We start from the raw sequence: 17,064 nt of genomic DNA, 5'->3' as shown, positions 1-17,064 counted from the left end.
TGTTAGAAAGTTTCAATTTAGGTCTATTTTTTTTACTGTTTTTATTACTGTCTATGGTTTTATTGGCTGAAAATACATTTTGGAATTCTGTTTTTGAATTAGTGACGTAACCAGATAGCCTACTGTAAAAGACCAAGACAGAGAAATGCATGAAGTAGGAGGAGGAGAGAGAAAGAGAGAGAGCAATATGCTGACTGATGATGTCATGTTATTCAAATGTCACAAAGTCTTCAGAAAAAAAAAGAAATGAAGAAAGTTTTAATTTAAGTATGTTATTTTATTGTAAACAGTTCAACTGAACATTTTTTTGCCTGCCTATTTGTTTGGCTGACAGTTTTTCTTATCACAGAGAAAACACTGATTTGACATAAAGCATAAAGCTACTTTTACCATTTTCTCATAGCTTAGTGTGCTACATTTCTCTGGAGATAGCTTCAAAGTAGTGAAAGTTTATTTTGATGTAGAGTAGCCTAACTAACAGCTTAGCTCAATACATTTTCCAAGCAGCTTGCCCAACAGTGGTCGTGTTTGGGCTGGTCATATAAGACGTTTTGGAAGTCAGTGAAAATTAGCCTTTTCTGAGAGCGCTGTATAAAGAGGCTCACAGTCTTTTTGCCAGTGCTTCCACATCATGAATGTTGCAATGATTTAATGATGCTTGAAGGGTAACCTTAAATCAGTCTGGTGGCCTCTGCGGAAACGAACGAAATTACAGATATTTTTAAGATCAATCAATCTCTGTAATGTCAGCCCTCATCTTTTGGCACAAGTTCAGTATTCATTTCCTGCAAACATCCTGCAACACTTGTTCGAGTGTGAGTTGAGGGCGTAGAGAAGAACTAAACAATAAACATGGAATACCACTCATCTCTGGTTTAGGACTACTTGCCATGTGGCTGTGGTTGGAGGCATAAACACTTTGTTTCCTTTTTCTGATGGGCTACCGGACGTCTGAAAACACCACTGACCCCAAGGAGAGAGACAGAAACACACAGCTGTTATCTTTTAGTTTGGGTTAAAAGTTATCTTTACCCTTTAGTTTTGAATAAGTCTGTGATAAGCAGAGTAAAAAGTATCAGATTATCATGCTGGTGCCAGATAAGAAAAGAACTGGCACACTTTTGCTTTCAAAACAACATAGCATACTTTAAAACCTTTTTAAACACAAGAGATCCTCACAAAATTGAAAGGAAAAGGTCAGCATTTTGGGAAATACACTTCTCTCCAAGAGTTTGGCAAACAGATTGACACCACTTTCATAACTGTTGAGTCATAATGAAGCTGGAGGCAGGAGACAGTTAGCTTAGTTTAGCTAGATTAGCTTAGCTCAACATAAAGACTAAAACAGAGGAACAGCTTGTCTGGCTCTGTTAGTAGGCAGATTTTTGTTACCTTTTAACAGCATTATGGAAGAATGACTTAATTCCTGTAAAAATGAAAAGTTGAATTTATTAAAAAAACAAACAAACATTAAAACACATTCTTACACATATTAACATTACCCACTACAGCCCTATGCAGTACAGGGTTACCATTAGCTTGTTCTGGCTAATGTTAGCAACTTTTTAGGTAGGTATTGCTGTTCAAATGACATTACTGAGTTAGTTCTCTGACTGTATGTGCAACTATAGCATTATGTTTTCCCATTTATATGCAGTTTCTATAATGGAGCTCTATTTCATGGGAAGCCTGGGGCCGATGTATTTTACGCGGAAGTTTCCTGTAATTTTTTGCATGTTCAGCAGCGTGTCCAACTGTCTTAAAGACTCTAGGTAATGCTTGCAATTTACCAGAATGAATTAGGCTACTTAAAATAAAGCACTTTTTGAAATACACATTTAATCCACCCTGAAATTTGACTACATTTCAGATTTCTGACCATAATTTAAGACAAAATCTAGCTGGTTTGAGGCGACATTTTTGGATGAAACCTTTAACATAACTTCATACTCCTGTTTGAAACTATATTTAACTGTCATGTTTGTTCTTTACTGTTATCGATTTTTTTCTCGGCCCACGTGAACCTATAAACTTTGTACCCCATTTTGGCATTGATTCCAGGGTGGAAAGCTTTGAAGGTCCGAGCATCAACATTGTTCCACTAATGGTAGAACAATGTTTACTCTGTCCTCAAACATGATTGCTACAGCCACTGTGCGAGAACACTGCATGGTTGGTAACATTAGTCACACAAGCAAACATGCTCACATACACAGCTTTCTCTCCCACACACCAACCCCAGGAAAATACCCTTTAAATATACGTCACAGCAGTCTGTGGTCCTTGGGTGAACACTGTAAACACTTTGGTTTTTAGTGAGTCGGCGAATATATAAAGAGTAGAGGAGGAGACATATTGGAACAAGGACTTAAAAGACACTTGGAGGCCTGATCATGAGTTGACCCTACTGCATCAGTAAGTGAAATTCTAACTGCTCAATATTTACACTTTCTCTGTATCTTTATGACACTGTAAATCTGTTGTATCAGGGTGTTAAAAGTTCTCAACTTAACTATTATTAACTAAGAAATTGCATTATGTTTCTCCAGCACTTGAAGTCTGGGGCCAAAATCTATTGATCTTTATTATCAGTCCATTGTCAATAATCTTTGATTGCATCTGTTATCTTTGTACACAATCTATTTGCTATTTATTGCCCGTGATGGGTTTAAAGTCTGTGTCATAAAAAAACACCTTTCATGTGTTAAGCCTGAGTTGCTGAGAGTGTTTCATGTACACAAACATTTTACCTGAAGGAGTATTTCTTTTGATGGATTTCCTGACTGTATTTCTTGGTCAAATTTGGCTTGCGTATCCTGTATTATGAACAATTTTTGTTCGGCTAAACTTCCTTGTTGGGCATCTATATTGTATCTCTCTCAACATTTCCACCTGTCTAATCAAAACTAACCTATCCAGTATGTGCCAGAGGAGATAACAGTATACAATAGAGTGATGCATAAGTGTTGCAGGTGTTGCTCTCAGTTCATTAAGATTTACTATGATGCATTTTAGAGGGTACCAGTGCAAATAAGAAAAAGTGAAAGAGTTCATAACATATGGTTAGCATGCCGTTATTATGCAGCTTGCATTTCATTAAAAAAAAACAACATACTTTTTATGAGCTGGGTGTATAGTTCGAATAAAATATTGTTCTGTTGTAACGTGAGAGAGAATACAAAAGCATTGTTTGTGTATGTAGAATACATAAGACCTTCACCACCATCACCACCAACAGACCATCCCTGGTGGTGAGATTAAAAGTGCATTTTGGTTCTCAGTATAGAGCTTAAAGGTGACATAGCCAGTGGATGAGTTACATGGTAGTTTTTTAAAGAGGCTCTCCAGTAATTTAGGATCGTACTTCCGTACAGTTAGGTGACTTCCAATGTACAAAATGGTTCAAACTGATACAGGAGACACTAAAATATCCTGACTTTTAGTTTCTAGTTTCAGTCAAGCTCCAAAAACCTTGGATCCTATGTTTCCCATAATGCAACTCAAAGGTGTATTTATTTAGACTTACCCTGCTCGGTTAAAACGTGTGTTTTCAAAACTACATACTGCAGTTTGTAATGTGGGTTTTAAAAGTCTCCAAGTCCAAGCTGAGAAAACACTGATGTTCATCAGGGTTATGTTCTCAGTCTTTTGGGCTACATCCATACTTAAATGTTTTTGTTTGAAAACACACTACTATTGCTACAGTTATGCCTAGCGTCCACACTTCTCCACTATTTTGGAACCCCTAAAATGGACTATCACGTTCACTTCCCGATTGGGTCTTCTCAGTCACAGCTTGTCAGGACAAAACAGAATAGCTAGGTCCACATACCTTTTGTAATTTTATCCTTTTTTGCGTAGGTACTCCTTTACTATTGTCATGGGTTCCTCTAATGATGGATAATGTGCCCAACCAGTACCACTCTTATTTTGCCATATTTGCATTGTACCAACTCCCAATATGTTTTCCTCCACCCTGCTCGCCTTATACTCATGTTACTTTTAATAACAGTTCAACCTTGTTGTTGGTCCATGCAAAGAAATCTCTGGTCTTACTTTCCGTCATCTCCATAGTATATATATTTTTTTTAATAGATTTCTAAGTTTTTAATACTTTAACAATACACAAATGACGACGATGAAAACAAAATAAATAATAATAAAAGTAATAGTAGTAATGATAATAATGTTAAGAAATTACAAGATAAAGGATAACAAACTGCCAGCAAAAGGAAAGAGAGTACAATTATACAACAGTTCGTACTATGTCCATCTCTATAGTACTTTCTGTAACTAAGCAACCAACCACAGAGTAGACAATCTGCTTCCTGTTTACGGTTGCCTCAACGTGCATGCCTAATGTACAGCCTAATATCATGTATGGCCATTTGATATGATTATGATGTTTTCATGTGCTAAAACACTTGTGTTTACAGAGATCATTTTTAATTTTAAAACAGAAACAGAAACCTAATGTGTAGTAGCTCTTAGAGAGCTCCTCCAGAGACACAGATGATACCATACAACTGTCAGACATTTGTGTCTCTTTCTTTTTCTCCATCTTTCCCTGTTGGGCTACAATTCCCAAAGGCCTCGATTTCATTCTAACATACAGTAGTAGCAATAGACAGATAGATAGTGTATGTTTTTCTCAGCCTTATGTAAATAGGATGACTATCAGAGCAGAGACCCTACAGTGTTGCAATGTCAAGCAGATTACTTTCCTGACTTCACATCCCCTCTATCTGTCTCACCAAATCCTGTTCACACCAGCAGGACAGTCCAGGACACTGTGTACTGAAGCTGCACATTGTTCTTGTTCTCTGCTTTCTTTTTTGCTTTCATTGGTAGTAAGAGTACATTCTCTCCTGACTGATAAGCAATGGATATGGCAAACATACACACAAAGAAACATATCTGATGATCTACAAATGCAAAAATTGGATTGTCACATCAGGCCAGCAAAATCCAGTGGAATCACAAGACAGAACCGAACTTTGCTTTGCGACCCACCACTTTCAGTGTGTCGCCGCTACTGCTTAGTCAAACAAAGCTGAAGCAGTTGAAGAGGAACCGTACACTAAATTATTTTTTCCCACATAACTACATAGATTCTTGTTGGCATGTTATTTAATAGACTTCCAAGTATAAAGTGCGTAACACTAGCAAACTGAAACTCCAATTAATGCCTCTGACACAAAGCTGCTAGTTGCTTTCTTCTGCAGTAGCAGTAAACACAACACACAACCCTATGCCAGATATGACATGTTTAAGTGACCAAAACATTATAATTAACTTTCATGAACTGAATACACACTGAAATGGCGACAGCGACGGCAACGCTCATATGCTACTCTCTGAGTCCGAGGTCACACCATGGTTTCATTACCTGCATTACCTTGTCAACAGAAGGCACCTACCAGTCATTCAAAGCAGCTCGGCCCTTAATTATACATAACTTTAAGCCTTAATAACTTTTAAATGGGTGAGTTATATAGAAATTCACCCCCCTTCCAGTAGTCATGAATGGCGAAACTAGAAACCAAAACCCACACAGTGCCTCTGTGACAGGGGACAAGGGACACAAATGTGTTGCTAGAGACTGTCAAAGCTCCACTAGACTCTGTGGCTGTGTCTGTAATCATTTACTTATCCCTACTCACTACATAGGGAGGTCTGTGTGGAGCACTATGTAGTGAGCTCATCTTGTAGCGACCACAGACTGTATGGTAGCGACCCAGCTCGCTAGCATTAGCTAGCCTTATTAGCCCTGCGCTGTACAGTATTTGTTAAGCACTAGAGAGGATTAATTGCCAATTTATTTGTAAATCTTCGGGGACCAACGACTATATGTTAAACTGACAACTTATTGCATGGCAAAGAAACTGATAATACTCATAATAGGTTAGACATGTACAACAGGTTGTAATCGAGCCGCTCTCTCTCCTCTTGTCTGTCTCTGTGTCCATCCCACACAGTCTGCTCCTTTGGCTCAACGTATAATGGGATATATTGTTTGGTTAGTGACCATTGGTTTTAGACTACTTTTCACAATACATTGTAGGATACTTTGAGTCTACTATATAGAGTATAATAAATCCCACTATACATTTGAACAGCTCTACAAAATGGCGAGCCCACTATTTAATGGACTATATAGTGAGTAGTGAGTGATTTTGAACACAGCCCTAGTCACTACAGCAGAGACTCAAAGAGTCTGACAGAAGCCTCTACAGTTCTGGCTAAATCTGGACTCTGTCATGCCGTAATGCATTCCTCATAGTTTAAAAAAAAAAGAAAAAAAAAAAGGAAACACATAAAAAAAGAACCCCCCCAAAAAAGACGCCACTCTTTATAAAAGCAGAATATAGCTCTCACTCCAAAAATGGTTGGGGGAGGGGTTTAATAAATGGTCAGTTGCAACTTGCAAGATAATTTGCAAAGGAAAACAGGTGTGTTCTGTCACATAACCTATAATTTGATTTATTTTAATTACAGATAGTTGTGAAAAATTACAGGATAACATATTCATATTTTGTGTTTTGTGTACATTAATTTTGTTTATAGTGAATGCAACACAATTGCACATGCCCGCACAGTCCATAAAGATATTGTTTCCTTCAGTCTCCTTTTTTGTTTGATCAAGGGAAATAAATGCATACCAAGTGGAAAGTGGCTGACCTTGGTCATTGATCATTATTTCAGCATTCATTTATCACTGAGCAAGGTGTGACAGAACAAAGGCTGGCCGAAACCACCTGATCATGGCCATTCGATCAAATCACGTGGGTTAATTTATTATAGTCATTTTTATGAGATCGCATCCACAGCCAGAACTTCACACATGATAACAAATTCACAGGTAAAAAAAAACATGTGCATTCACAATTATGCACCATTTGGAAAACGTCCATTCAGATTTCCAAAACTGGAGACTGGATTTTCACAAAGAGATGTATTCATGCATTTGGGGTCTCACACACACACACACACACACACACGCAAATAAAAACACACATGCACACATACATTTCCCATGAACCTGCCCTGAACTGTGCTTGATCCTGGGCAAACAACGGGGGCAGGCAGGCATTACTTCCACTTAATTCTGAGTAGACACTTCGATAAGACTGCCCTGAAACCAGCAAGCAGCAACCCCCCACCCCCGCACGCACCTTAGGCTCCTACAGTTTCTGCTCTTTCTTATCAGTTTGGTAGGTGTTGCCTTAAATTTGAAGAAAGACTTTCTCTTTCCCGTTAGCTCTCTGTTCTGTCAACTTTGTGGAGGGAAAACATTAAAAGGTCAGTTCGGTTTTTTAAATGATTCATCAGTTTTGACCTGCAGTGTTCTTTAATCACACACTCGATAAATAGATAGCTTTTTGCAATGATACTCTTGCATTCAGCAATTATTTGCTTCAAACAATCTCGGTTCCTGCAGACTATTTTTACCCTTGACGTGCACTGCAGAGTGCTGCAACCGACCTTTAGCGGTGTTTCCCATCCTGAAAAGCTACTTGATTTCCACTTCATAACAATGACCTGCCCTGTCCTGTCCTGTCTGCCCTGTCCACATCCTCCCTATCCTGCACATCGGTACAATATCTTCCAAATGCTCTTTGGGGGCGGAAAGTCTCCACTGAAAGTTGTGGGTTGAAGATATCAGTAAGAACAATGGTCAAGGATAAGGCAGGAGTCCAGCGGTTGTGTGAAACAGGGACTTCATCATAATTGCTGTTAATAATTACAGTTGTGATAAGCGTCAGAGGTGGCATTTATTGATGGCAGAGTCGTCTGAGGTCCCAGTTGATCTCCAAGAGCGGGAGGTGGAAGAAGGAAGAGTGAAGAGCTTGGATTTGAGACAGTTAAGGACACTGTCAGGTATGTGGGACAACCTGCTGAACTTTTCACGAGGATATAAATGTTACCGGAACAAGGAAATGTTCCTTTTTTTCGAGCTTTTGGGTGTGAAGTCTTTGAAATCAGATGATCTTCATGAGCAGCTGGAATTCCAGAGGTGCTGATGTATTTTGGGTTTGAGTTGATCTCAGAAAAGTTAGGAACACATTTCAGCGGTAAAATTTAAACCAAGCCTCTCTGGTGTTTTTGTTTAGAGCTCAAAGAGCCTGACAAATCCCCCCTGCCCCAGGACAGTGCAGGTACTGACCTGGCTCTTGTGCACTGCCTTTATTTGACAGTCTGGACCTTTGTTGTTTGCTGTTAATATTATTTGATGAGTGATGTTCAAAGACAAGACAGGACCCTCTTCCTTACCTAATGTGATTAATGAATCTCAGAGACACATAGAGAGGAAGCAGCAGTCCTCCAGGCAGCAGAGGCGAGATGATACGACCGGGAGCTCAGCAGTATGTGGTGGCCAGGCCGCTGTACTCAGAAGACTCCTTCGCAGAGGACCATGAGAAGGTGTACAGGCACCGCAAGACCATAATGGACCACATCAAGCAGTACTTCACGTAAGGAGCATGCAGTGCTTTTGGTTTTTGTTTCCCATGTAATTTTTGACTTCATCACTGTATGATTAACCTTTTAAGCCTGTCCTTTATATAGGTTAAGATGATCAACTTAAAGGGGAGATTGGGAGAAGTTGAGCTTTTTCTTGTTCCTTGAGTCATACTTCTCAAACTATACTTACACTTCCAGTACTACATATAGAGATAGAGAACCATCCAGTTTTTGCACAGTATCAAAGCCTACGTTTTGGCTCGGTTTTTACCATTTAATTTTAGGCGAAATTATGATGGTTGATGTAAGATTTTGTAAAGTTAAGTTTTTTGTTCTTGCTCTGCTCACTTTAGTATTAAAATAACACCACAGCACAATGCATAAGGTCCAATCCTGTATATAACACATAAAACACATCTTTCTGTCTGTAGAAAATGAAATAACCAAATAAATGCTGTTAATAATTTGTACTCACTTTATTTATGACTTTTCGTCCTCAGACATTCATCTGACAAAATTAATATAAAAAAGAATGCAAAAAAATTGATCCAACATACTTGTCTCTAAGAATTATCATTGCATAAGAACTTAACGTAGAGATTATTGTCTTGACAGAGGTTGTCTATTAATATTCAGCAGGATTTCATATGCTTAACAAATTCTTGTCTAAAATAAATGCTAATTTATTTTTGTCATAGTAGCAGAAAGTTTAAAAAGCGGCTCATTTGACCACGCTCGTCCCTACTAAGTGATGCTCAATTTCTCTTCTTGCTTTCCTGCCTTCACACTCATCAATATTTAGCTTTAGCTATTTTTCCACTTATATAGTCATTGGTACAGTGTGATGGACCTTTTCCCTTTTACCCTGTTTTTGACTGATGTGTAGATGGACTGATATAAGGAATTCTTACAAAGTTTAATTACAGTGCAGTTAATCGGTTTAGATCTTGAGTCTTTTTTCATCAAATGAACGTACCTAAGAGACAGTGAGTATTCCACCCATAACTTCATTTATCTATTGTGTGTGCTGTTGTGCATTTTGCAGATGTGATGCCAAACGAGCTAAGAATGCAGCTCTCTCTCTCCTGCCGGTCATTGGCTGGATGAAAATGTATAGAATCAAAGAGTGGCTGCTAAGTGACATTGTGTCTGGTCTCAGCACCGGGCTGGTAGCTGTCCTGCAAGGTAAAAGTTTACAACTGCAAGTGTTTTGCTTTAAACTGAGTGTAAGGTAGAGATTTAATTCCTTCTTTAAACCAAAGTTGCAGCCTCAATGCAATGAAATATGTCTTCATGTCACTAGTAAATATGGGGTACCAATTCACATTAGACAATACCAAACATATATTAGTCACATTCTAACATAATCTAGATGTGTCTCAGCACTATTACAGTGTCTAAAACTCCCAATTATTGGCACAATGGCAGCTGGCAACATTATCTGACTGCAGCTGTCCCCTGGCCCACAGAAGGAATGCAATATCAGTTATCATCCCAGATTGGGAGAAAAGAGGGGAAAATAACAGATTTCAACAGAAAAATGCTGCTGAAAACACACTCTGATCGGCCTGACAGTAAAATGAAGATGAAACATTTATAGTTATCAGTGGCCTCATTCCCACTGCATGACCTCATCAAAGGGAGGAGACAAATGCATCTTCAATCTAACAGAATTGGTATCAGTAGAAAAAAAATCTTGTGTTTGAACATTCCCAGAGGGGAAGATCTTTAGACTCTTGTTACTGATTTACCTGAAGAGTTCCTACATTATTGTTGTACAGTTCATTTGTTGTAACAGAAAGAGAATTTTTGTACTTCTTCTCAAAGCCACCCAAAAGATTAGGTGGAAGTCCTTAGATTGTATAATACAATCTTTGAAATTGTTGATTTGGCTTCAGCTTAACTGTATCATTAAGTCTCGTGTCTAATCTGATAATATATGATAACCTTAGCCTCCTGTCTGAGTTGTTTAGAGTGATAATACGGCTATCTTTAACAGCAGGTCTGGGTTATATAAACAAGCCCTGAGGTGGTATTTTTGCATATTATATACACATTTTTGTCCTGTATCAATTAAGATTTTTGTTTTTGTAGCTCTCATTGTGGGTTAGTTTTAATTCAGGTTAAGTTTATTTAGCATGCATCAAGCTACTAGTTATTTAAAGAGCAATTCATTTCATTTGCTTTATTATATTTACAGAATGTAGCAATCCTAATGAAAAAATACATTATGAATTCCTTTATAAATGTACTGTATATGTCTTTTTTCACATCATCAAACCCATATTTCAAATGATCTCTTTTTTACTAACACCTTTTCAAAAAAATTGCAAACATCATACTTACTTTAAGAGGTGAGATATTTAAAAGAAATCATCCGTTTATTTCAATTTCATGCCAGGTTTAAAGGTACTTTAACTTAAACTATAGTGGGTGAGGGACATGGTAGCTATGCAACACGTCCCTTCAAACATCAGATTGAGAATCAGAATCAGCGGTGGAGCGGATGTGGTTCATTATAGTCACTCAGATGAGAAGCATAGTGAATTATAGAAGTAGAAATAAGAAGTATACGTTACAAAGTTTGTAAAAAATAAAATATGTGCAACAATGCCATCATGATGTTAGTATTTAAAATAAAAAATATGTATATTGTGCTGAGTATGTAAAGTGTGTAAATTTTTTTAAAATATGTGCCTTATGCTACAATATAATGTATTAAACTAGTATGTAAAGTTAGAAATATGAAAAAATTGTATACATGCTACAATGTACAATACAATATATACATAAGTAGGAATAAGAATAGGAATAGCAAATATATATAATATGTGCAACATGTTAAATATAAATTCAGGAATACTTACTTTTTTTAATAAAAAATAAAATAAACTTCAAGTTATAATGGGAGCAAAAAAAATGTATTTATAAAAAACAGAATAAACTTAGGACACCAAAACTACTTAAGTTAAGTACATAATATAATTCAACTTACATACATAGGGTAAAATGTGTCAACATTGACTTTAGGTTTCACAATGCCCTGGGGTATCAATAGTGGTCTCCTGGGACAAAGTCCTGTTTTTGTTTGACCCGTTCATCCACACAGACCTTCTCCCTGCGGGAATTTTGTTGCTCTTCACGCTATGTCACCTGACTTCCTCTTTTGCTCCTGTCATAATTACTATGGCCGCGTAGAGTGTCATAGTTCAAAGCGTAGGGCCACTGACCAGAATGCCGTATTTGACAAGCCAAGTGAGAACACCCTGGACTATAGCTGACAGCAATTATCTGATCACAAAATTGTTAAGTATAAAATGCAGTGTACCTTATCAGAGAAGTGAAGTAGAGGAAACAAGATAAACTGCTGTAAATGTGTATAATATGTGCACATTTTTGTGTGTCAGGTCTGGCCTACTGTCTACTGGCCTCTTTGCCACCCTGGTACGGACTCTTCTCTGCCTTCTTCCCTGTTGTCATGTATTTTTTCCTGGGCACCTCTAGACACATCTCAGTAGGTAAGGTTACTACTTGTGTGTATCCCCGTCCCTAACTGCTCTCAAACAGCTACAACTACATCTTTTCACTCTCTTTCTCTTTGCAGGTCCGTTCCCAGTCTTGTGTCTGATGATCGGCTCAGTGGTCACCAGGTTGGTCCCCGACGAGGGTCCGCCTGTCAACATCACAGGGTTTGAAGGCCTGACGAAAGATGAGCAGAGAGTGTTGGTGGCTTCGTCTGTGTCCTTCCTTGCCGGCATCATGCAGGTGAAACACACTCACCACAACCACACCGATTATCTCCTCAACAGCTAAATCAACAGTGTGTGGCCAAATAACTTTTATCTTGTCAACACAGTAATTAGTCACTGTATATGACATTCAGAGCATTAATACTGCAGGAAACAACTGTTTGCTGTGTAAATATTTGGTGGAGTAATGGTGTTCTGAGTAGAGAATGAAGTCACACTAACTGTGTATTGTAATTTGAGCTTTCCTGTGGTTTGTTGTGGTAGCCGTGCCAGCCACACGTGCATGTTATTCTATGTGAGTCCCTGAGTTTGTCCAACTGGCTAGCTGATCGCTGCCTCTCTGCACTGTGCTCACACGGAGGTTACCTCTGATAATGCCATTCCGACCCATGACCGTTCCAACACTATTACCTCTGTCAACACTGCTGCTGTTGTTAGCACTATTTATGCAGTTAGCACCGCTAGCTGCAAGTCTCCATGTTTAAAACTGTGTGCAGACAACCCCTCCAAAAACAATCACATCAGATCACAATGCATTTCAGTGGTCGTTTACACCAGTGTTTAGCGTTGTTCACTAGTGATTGGATCGCCAAAGACGTACGTTAATACCTGGTAAAAACAGATATGTTCCGAATGTTGCTTACAGCTCCCTTAAAGTATTCTTGTGTACAAAATATGATATTGTAATCATCATCTTTAGTGTATCTTAGTCTGAATGTCCTCCAGATCTAGATGTAGTGTTCTGTTGCAGACCCTGACCTCTCTGCACAAGGAGGGAAAATATATCTGGGTTTCATAACCACCACCACATCATCTTGACCTCTCTGTCTCTTCCAGCTTGCCATGGGGGTTATGCAGGTGGGCTTTGTTGTCATGTACCTGTCCGACACTCTGGTGTCCGGCTTCACCACTGCAGCCGCTGTCCACATTCTGGTATCCCAGCTCAAGTTTGTGCTCGGGTTGACTGTTCCAGGCATCAGTGGTCCACTCTCTATCATATACGTAAGTCTAGATCAGCCTTGTTAACACACTGTTAACACAGTCAAGGAGTGTGCATCATTCATCTTTTAGACCTGACTTTTTTTGTGTGTCTTTTTCAGACCCTGGAGGTGATCTTTAACAAGATCACTTCCACCAATGTGTGTGACGTGGTGATCTCCTTAGTGATCATGGTGGTGGTGTTCATTGTGAAGGAGCTAAATGACAGATTCAAATCCAAGCTGCCGGTGCCTATCCCCATAGAGGTCATCATGGTGAGTAACATTGCACAACATGATCTTTATACACATTTCCATAGCCTGAGGCACTAAAGGCTTGTTAGTTTTAGAAACAGTATTATATTACGCTAACTTTGGATGTGACTTTTTATGAGTGTAAAGGAGTATCATCTATAACAATCATTAATCTGATTTATGAGATCATTTATGTCACATAAATAACAGCATTTATGTCAGTTAAAGGAAACAGCTCACAAACTGTAAACAAGAGTTCATATTTCTCATCTTAAAACTAATGGCATGAATCAGGCCTAACAATTCCTGTCATTCCTCCTCCAGACTGTCATTGCATGTGGAGTTTCATATGCGTTTGACTTCAAGACAAAATATGGCATTGACGTTGTTGGCCCTATTCCAAAAGGGTAAGACATTTCACACTGCAGCAAAAAGCAAGGAATTTTCAATACCATCAGTGATAATTAAAATTCAAGGCCAAACACCCACGAGACAAAACACTACTCCCAGACCAGTCCCATTTTATGATTAACTGCTCGACAATCATGCCAAATGATATCAAACATGCTCTATACTTTTAGGTGCAACACAGTTTAAATGTCAACAGAAATTAAAGTTGGAAAAAGTAAGGTTATTGTGATGACATAAGATCAAAGTCAGATTTTAACAGGAAACATTGTCTCCAACATTGTCCTTAGTGTGCTGGCAGTGAGCAACATGATTAACAATGCTTACATAGAATCAGATTTATCTACTTCCTTGAATTGAACTATGGACAGGACTGATAACATTTTCATAAACAACACTTCCTTCAGTTGGCTCGCTTAAATCACACATAAAATATTTTTTATCATTTATCCTTAATGTTAGCTACACAATTAACTTCTGCTATGGTAGCTGAGATCTGCTGAGATAGAAATATAAGAGATAGAAACTGATCAGTCACAACATCAAAAGCATCATTCTGGTGGGAAACCTTGGGTCCTGGCATTCATGTGGATGTAACTTGAAATGCAACACCCACCCAAACACCGTTGCAGACCAAGTACGCTTCCACAGCAGGACAATGCACCATGCCATACTGCAAAAACTGTTCAGGAATGGTCAGATGAACGTTCCAAAGAGCTTGTGACAAAGAACTTCCCAATACGATTGAGCATCCATGCGAGATGCCGATAATCCTGAGGTCCTGTGTCCATGGCTTAACAGGCAAGAGCCAAGTCCAATCCAAGGTGGGGCCTCCTTGGGTGTCCTGTTTTGTCTGGCACCAGGGTGTTGGCAGCAGATCCTTTGAATCCTGTGCATAGCTAGGCCTCCATGGATCGGACTTGCTCCGGCATGTCCCATGGATGCTCAATAGGATTTGGATCTGGGAAATTTGAAGGCAAGGTTGACACCTTAAGCTCTTTGCCACGTGCCTTGAGCCATTCCTGAGCATTTTTTGTGGTGTGGGCACTGCCATAAGGGGGCACTGCCATCAGAGAACGTTGCCAGTGCCAGTGCCAGTGCCAGGAGGAGGTGTACTTGGTCTGCAAGCTGTTTGGGTGGGTGGTGCAGGTCAAGTAGAATCCACATGAATGCCAGGACCCAAGATTTCCCAGCAGATCAATACATTGTGACGAGATGATCAACATTATTCACTTCACCTGTCAGTGGTTTTAATGTTGTGGGTGATTGGTGTATATCTTCAAGATTGATATATAGTACAATTGAGATAAATAGAATTTTGTTAGTGGTACTCAGAGCTTTGAAAAAATAAAGACATTTGGAAAACTTGATGACTTACAATAAACTATTGCAAGTAACAGGACAGTGTGCGGGAATTTTCTTTCCTTGGTGTTCAGATTTTAAAACATATTGTCATTCTGAACACCATAAATGGCATTCTATTCATCTTCATTTTATCAGGGCATGGGCATACATGTCAGACAGATACTGTATCTCAAAACCTGGACAAATAAAAACAAATCTAACTACTTGAAGTTGATTACTGTCTTTCTAAGCTTCCCAGTTCTCTACTGTTTTTACTGTAAAGACGACATGAATAAATCTCTCTCAAACAGCTGTAACCTTTGTTGGGGTTAAAGCAACTGGTTCAGTAGTTAAAAGTTTATAGATTTAAAAGCACATGGCACATGGTGTCTTGGTCTCTCACTCTGTCAGAACAGACTAATTCATGGACCATGATAGAGTGTAAAGACAATGAAGCCATAAAAAAAAAAAGAAAAAAAAAGCAATATCCATGTATCTGTACGGTTACATCCATCAGTACTGGTGTAACACGTGTAGATAGTGTTTTATTATCTCTGTGAGTTCATCTTTAATGGCCATCTGTCAGTGAAAAAAAGTGTCATTAACTAAATACAGTTATTCACACTGTCATACACTCTATGCACACTGGAGTAAATCTTTAACGCTCGCAACATGTTTTTTTTGCCATGAACTTGATGACCCATAACCACAATGACGTTTTCTGCGGTGTAATTCAAACTAAGGTGTCTATGTTTAATATTATTTCAACACAATCCACCCTCAGGTATGAGGCTCCCATCCCCCCCAATCTGCATATCTTCCAGGAGACAGCAGTGGAAGCATTTCCCATGGCCATAGTGGGTTTCGCTGTTGCCTTTTCTGTGGCAAAAGTCTATTCTGTAAAACATGATTACACCATCGATGGAAACCAGGTATGTAATAATGCGAAAATGGACCGCATGTAAAGTAAAAGCTGCATGTCTTGTCAGGATTTTGATAACAAGACGTGTTTTCTGTAGGAGCTGATAGCTTTTGGAGTCAGCAACATCTTTGGAGCTTCCTTCAAGTCTTTTGCTGCGAGTACGGCTCTTTCCAGGAGTGCAGTGCAGGAGAGCACAGGTGGCAAGACTCAGGTAATATAATATCTCATGTTTTCTTATTCCTTAATTAGGGGCCGGGCAGCCTAAGCTGCCAGGACCCTGTTGTTTTGCTGCATGTTCTTCTTCTTCTTCTTCCGAGGAAATCATACTTCCCATGCGCAAAAAATCACCAAACTTTGCACAAAGGTCCAGTCCCATGCCAGACTGCCTCAGCTGCAAAAACAGGCCAATAGTCCTGATGGTGGCGCTACAGCAAGCCCCTAAAGTTCAAAATTTTGAAAATTCACAACAAATCAACCATATGTGCTACAGATTTGCAACTTCAACCAAAATGTACCCCCAATACTGAAGAAACTTTTGTACATTTAAACCTATTGCAAATTATGAAGTCCATCACTCTGTTTTTTTCAAAATCTGTAAAACTTATTAAACCTATCTCCTCCCACAATTTTTGCTCAATTGACACTTGACAATTTTGCTCTCATGCGAACAACTGGAGTCAATGCAAAAATGGCATTTTTAAACATCAGTTTTTCACTTATGGAGCCAATAAATCACTGTTAAAAACAAATTAACAACATCTCCATGCTGTCTAGATGCAATTTGTGTATTTTCGGATTTTTGTCTTAATAACTGAATTTTTGACAGCCGTTTGAAATCTACCTTTACACACTAACAGCTGCTGTCTTGCACACAGGTGACTGGCTTAGTCAATTTGTGAAGCTACATGTGACATTTCTGTTTGCCAATTAGCTCAGTGAGATAGAG

General features: G+C 38.8%; 1 protein-coding gene across 3 annotated transcripts in view; it reads left to right on the top strand.

Annotated features, from left to right (window-relative positions):
- The first annotated feature begins 2,195 nt into the window (after nucleotides 1-2,195).
- Nucleotides 2,196-17,064, top strand: part of LOC126384652 (chloride anion exchanger-like) — a 26,570-nt gene continuing 11,701 nt past the window's right edge. The window contains exons 1-10 of one of the 3 annotated variants that reach the window (XM_050035793.1): nucleotides 2,196-2,415; nucleotides 8,298-8,474; nucleotides 9,509-9,648; nucleotides 11,871-11,981; nucleotides 12,068-12,228; nucleotides 13,050-13,214; nucleotides 13,313-13,465; nucleotides 13,769-13,851; nucleotides 15,981-16,128; nucleotides 16,216-16,329. In XM_050035793.1, the coding sequence (XP_049891750.1) occupies nucleotides 8,344-8,474; nucleotides 9,509-9,648; nucleotides 11,871-11,981; nucleotides 12,068-12,228; nucleotides 13,050-13,214; nucleotides 13,313-13,465; nucleotides 13,769-13,851; nucleotides 15,981-16,128; nucleotides 16,216-16,329 (1,206 nt within the window). In that variant the 5' untranslated portion in view covers nucleotides 2,196-2,415; nucleotides 8,298-8,343. The other 2 variants (XM_050035796.1, XM_050035794.1) reach the window with 2 other exon arrangements.

This window comes from Epinephelus moara, chromosome 23, assembly GCF_006386435.1.
Source record: "Epinephelus moara isolate mb chromosome 23, YSFRI_EMoa_1.0, whole genome shotgun sequence".
Classification (NCBI taxonomy): domain Eukaryota; kingdom Metazoa; phylum Chordata; class Actinopteri; order Perciformes; family Serranidae; genus Epinephelus; species Epinephelus moara.
The sequence above is the reverse complement of the archived record's forward strand: the minus strand, read 5'-3'. Positions and strand labels throughout refer to the sequence as shown.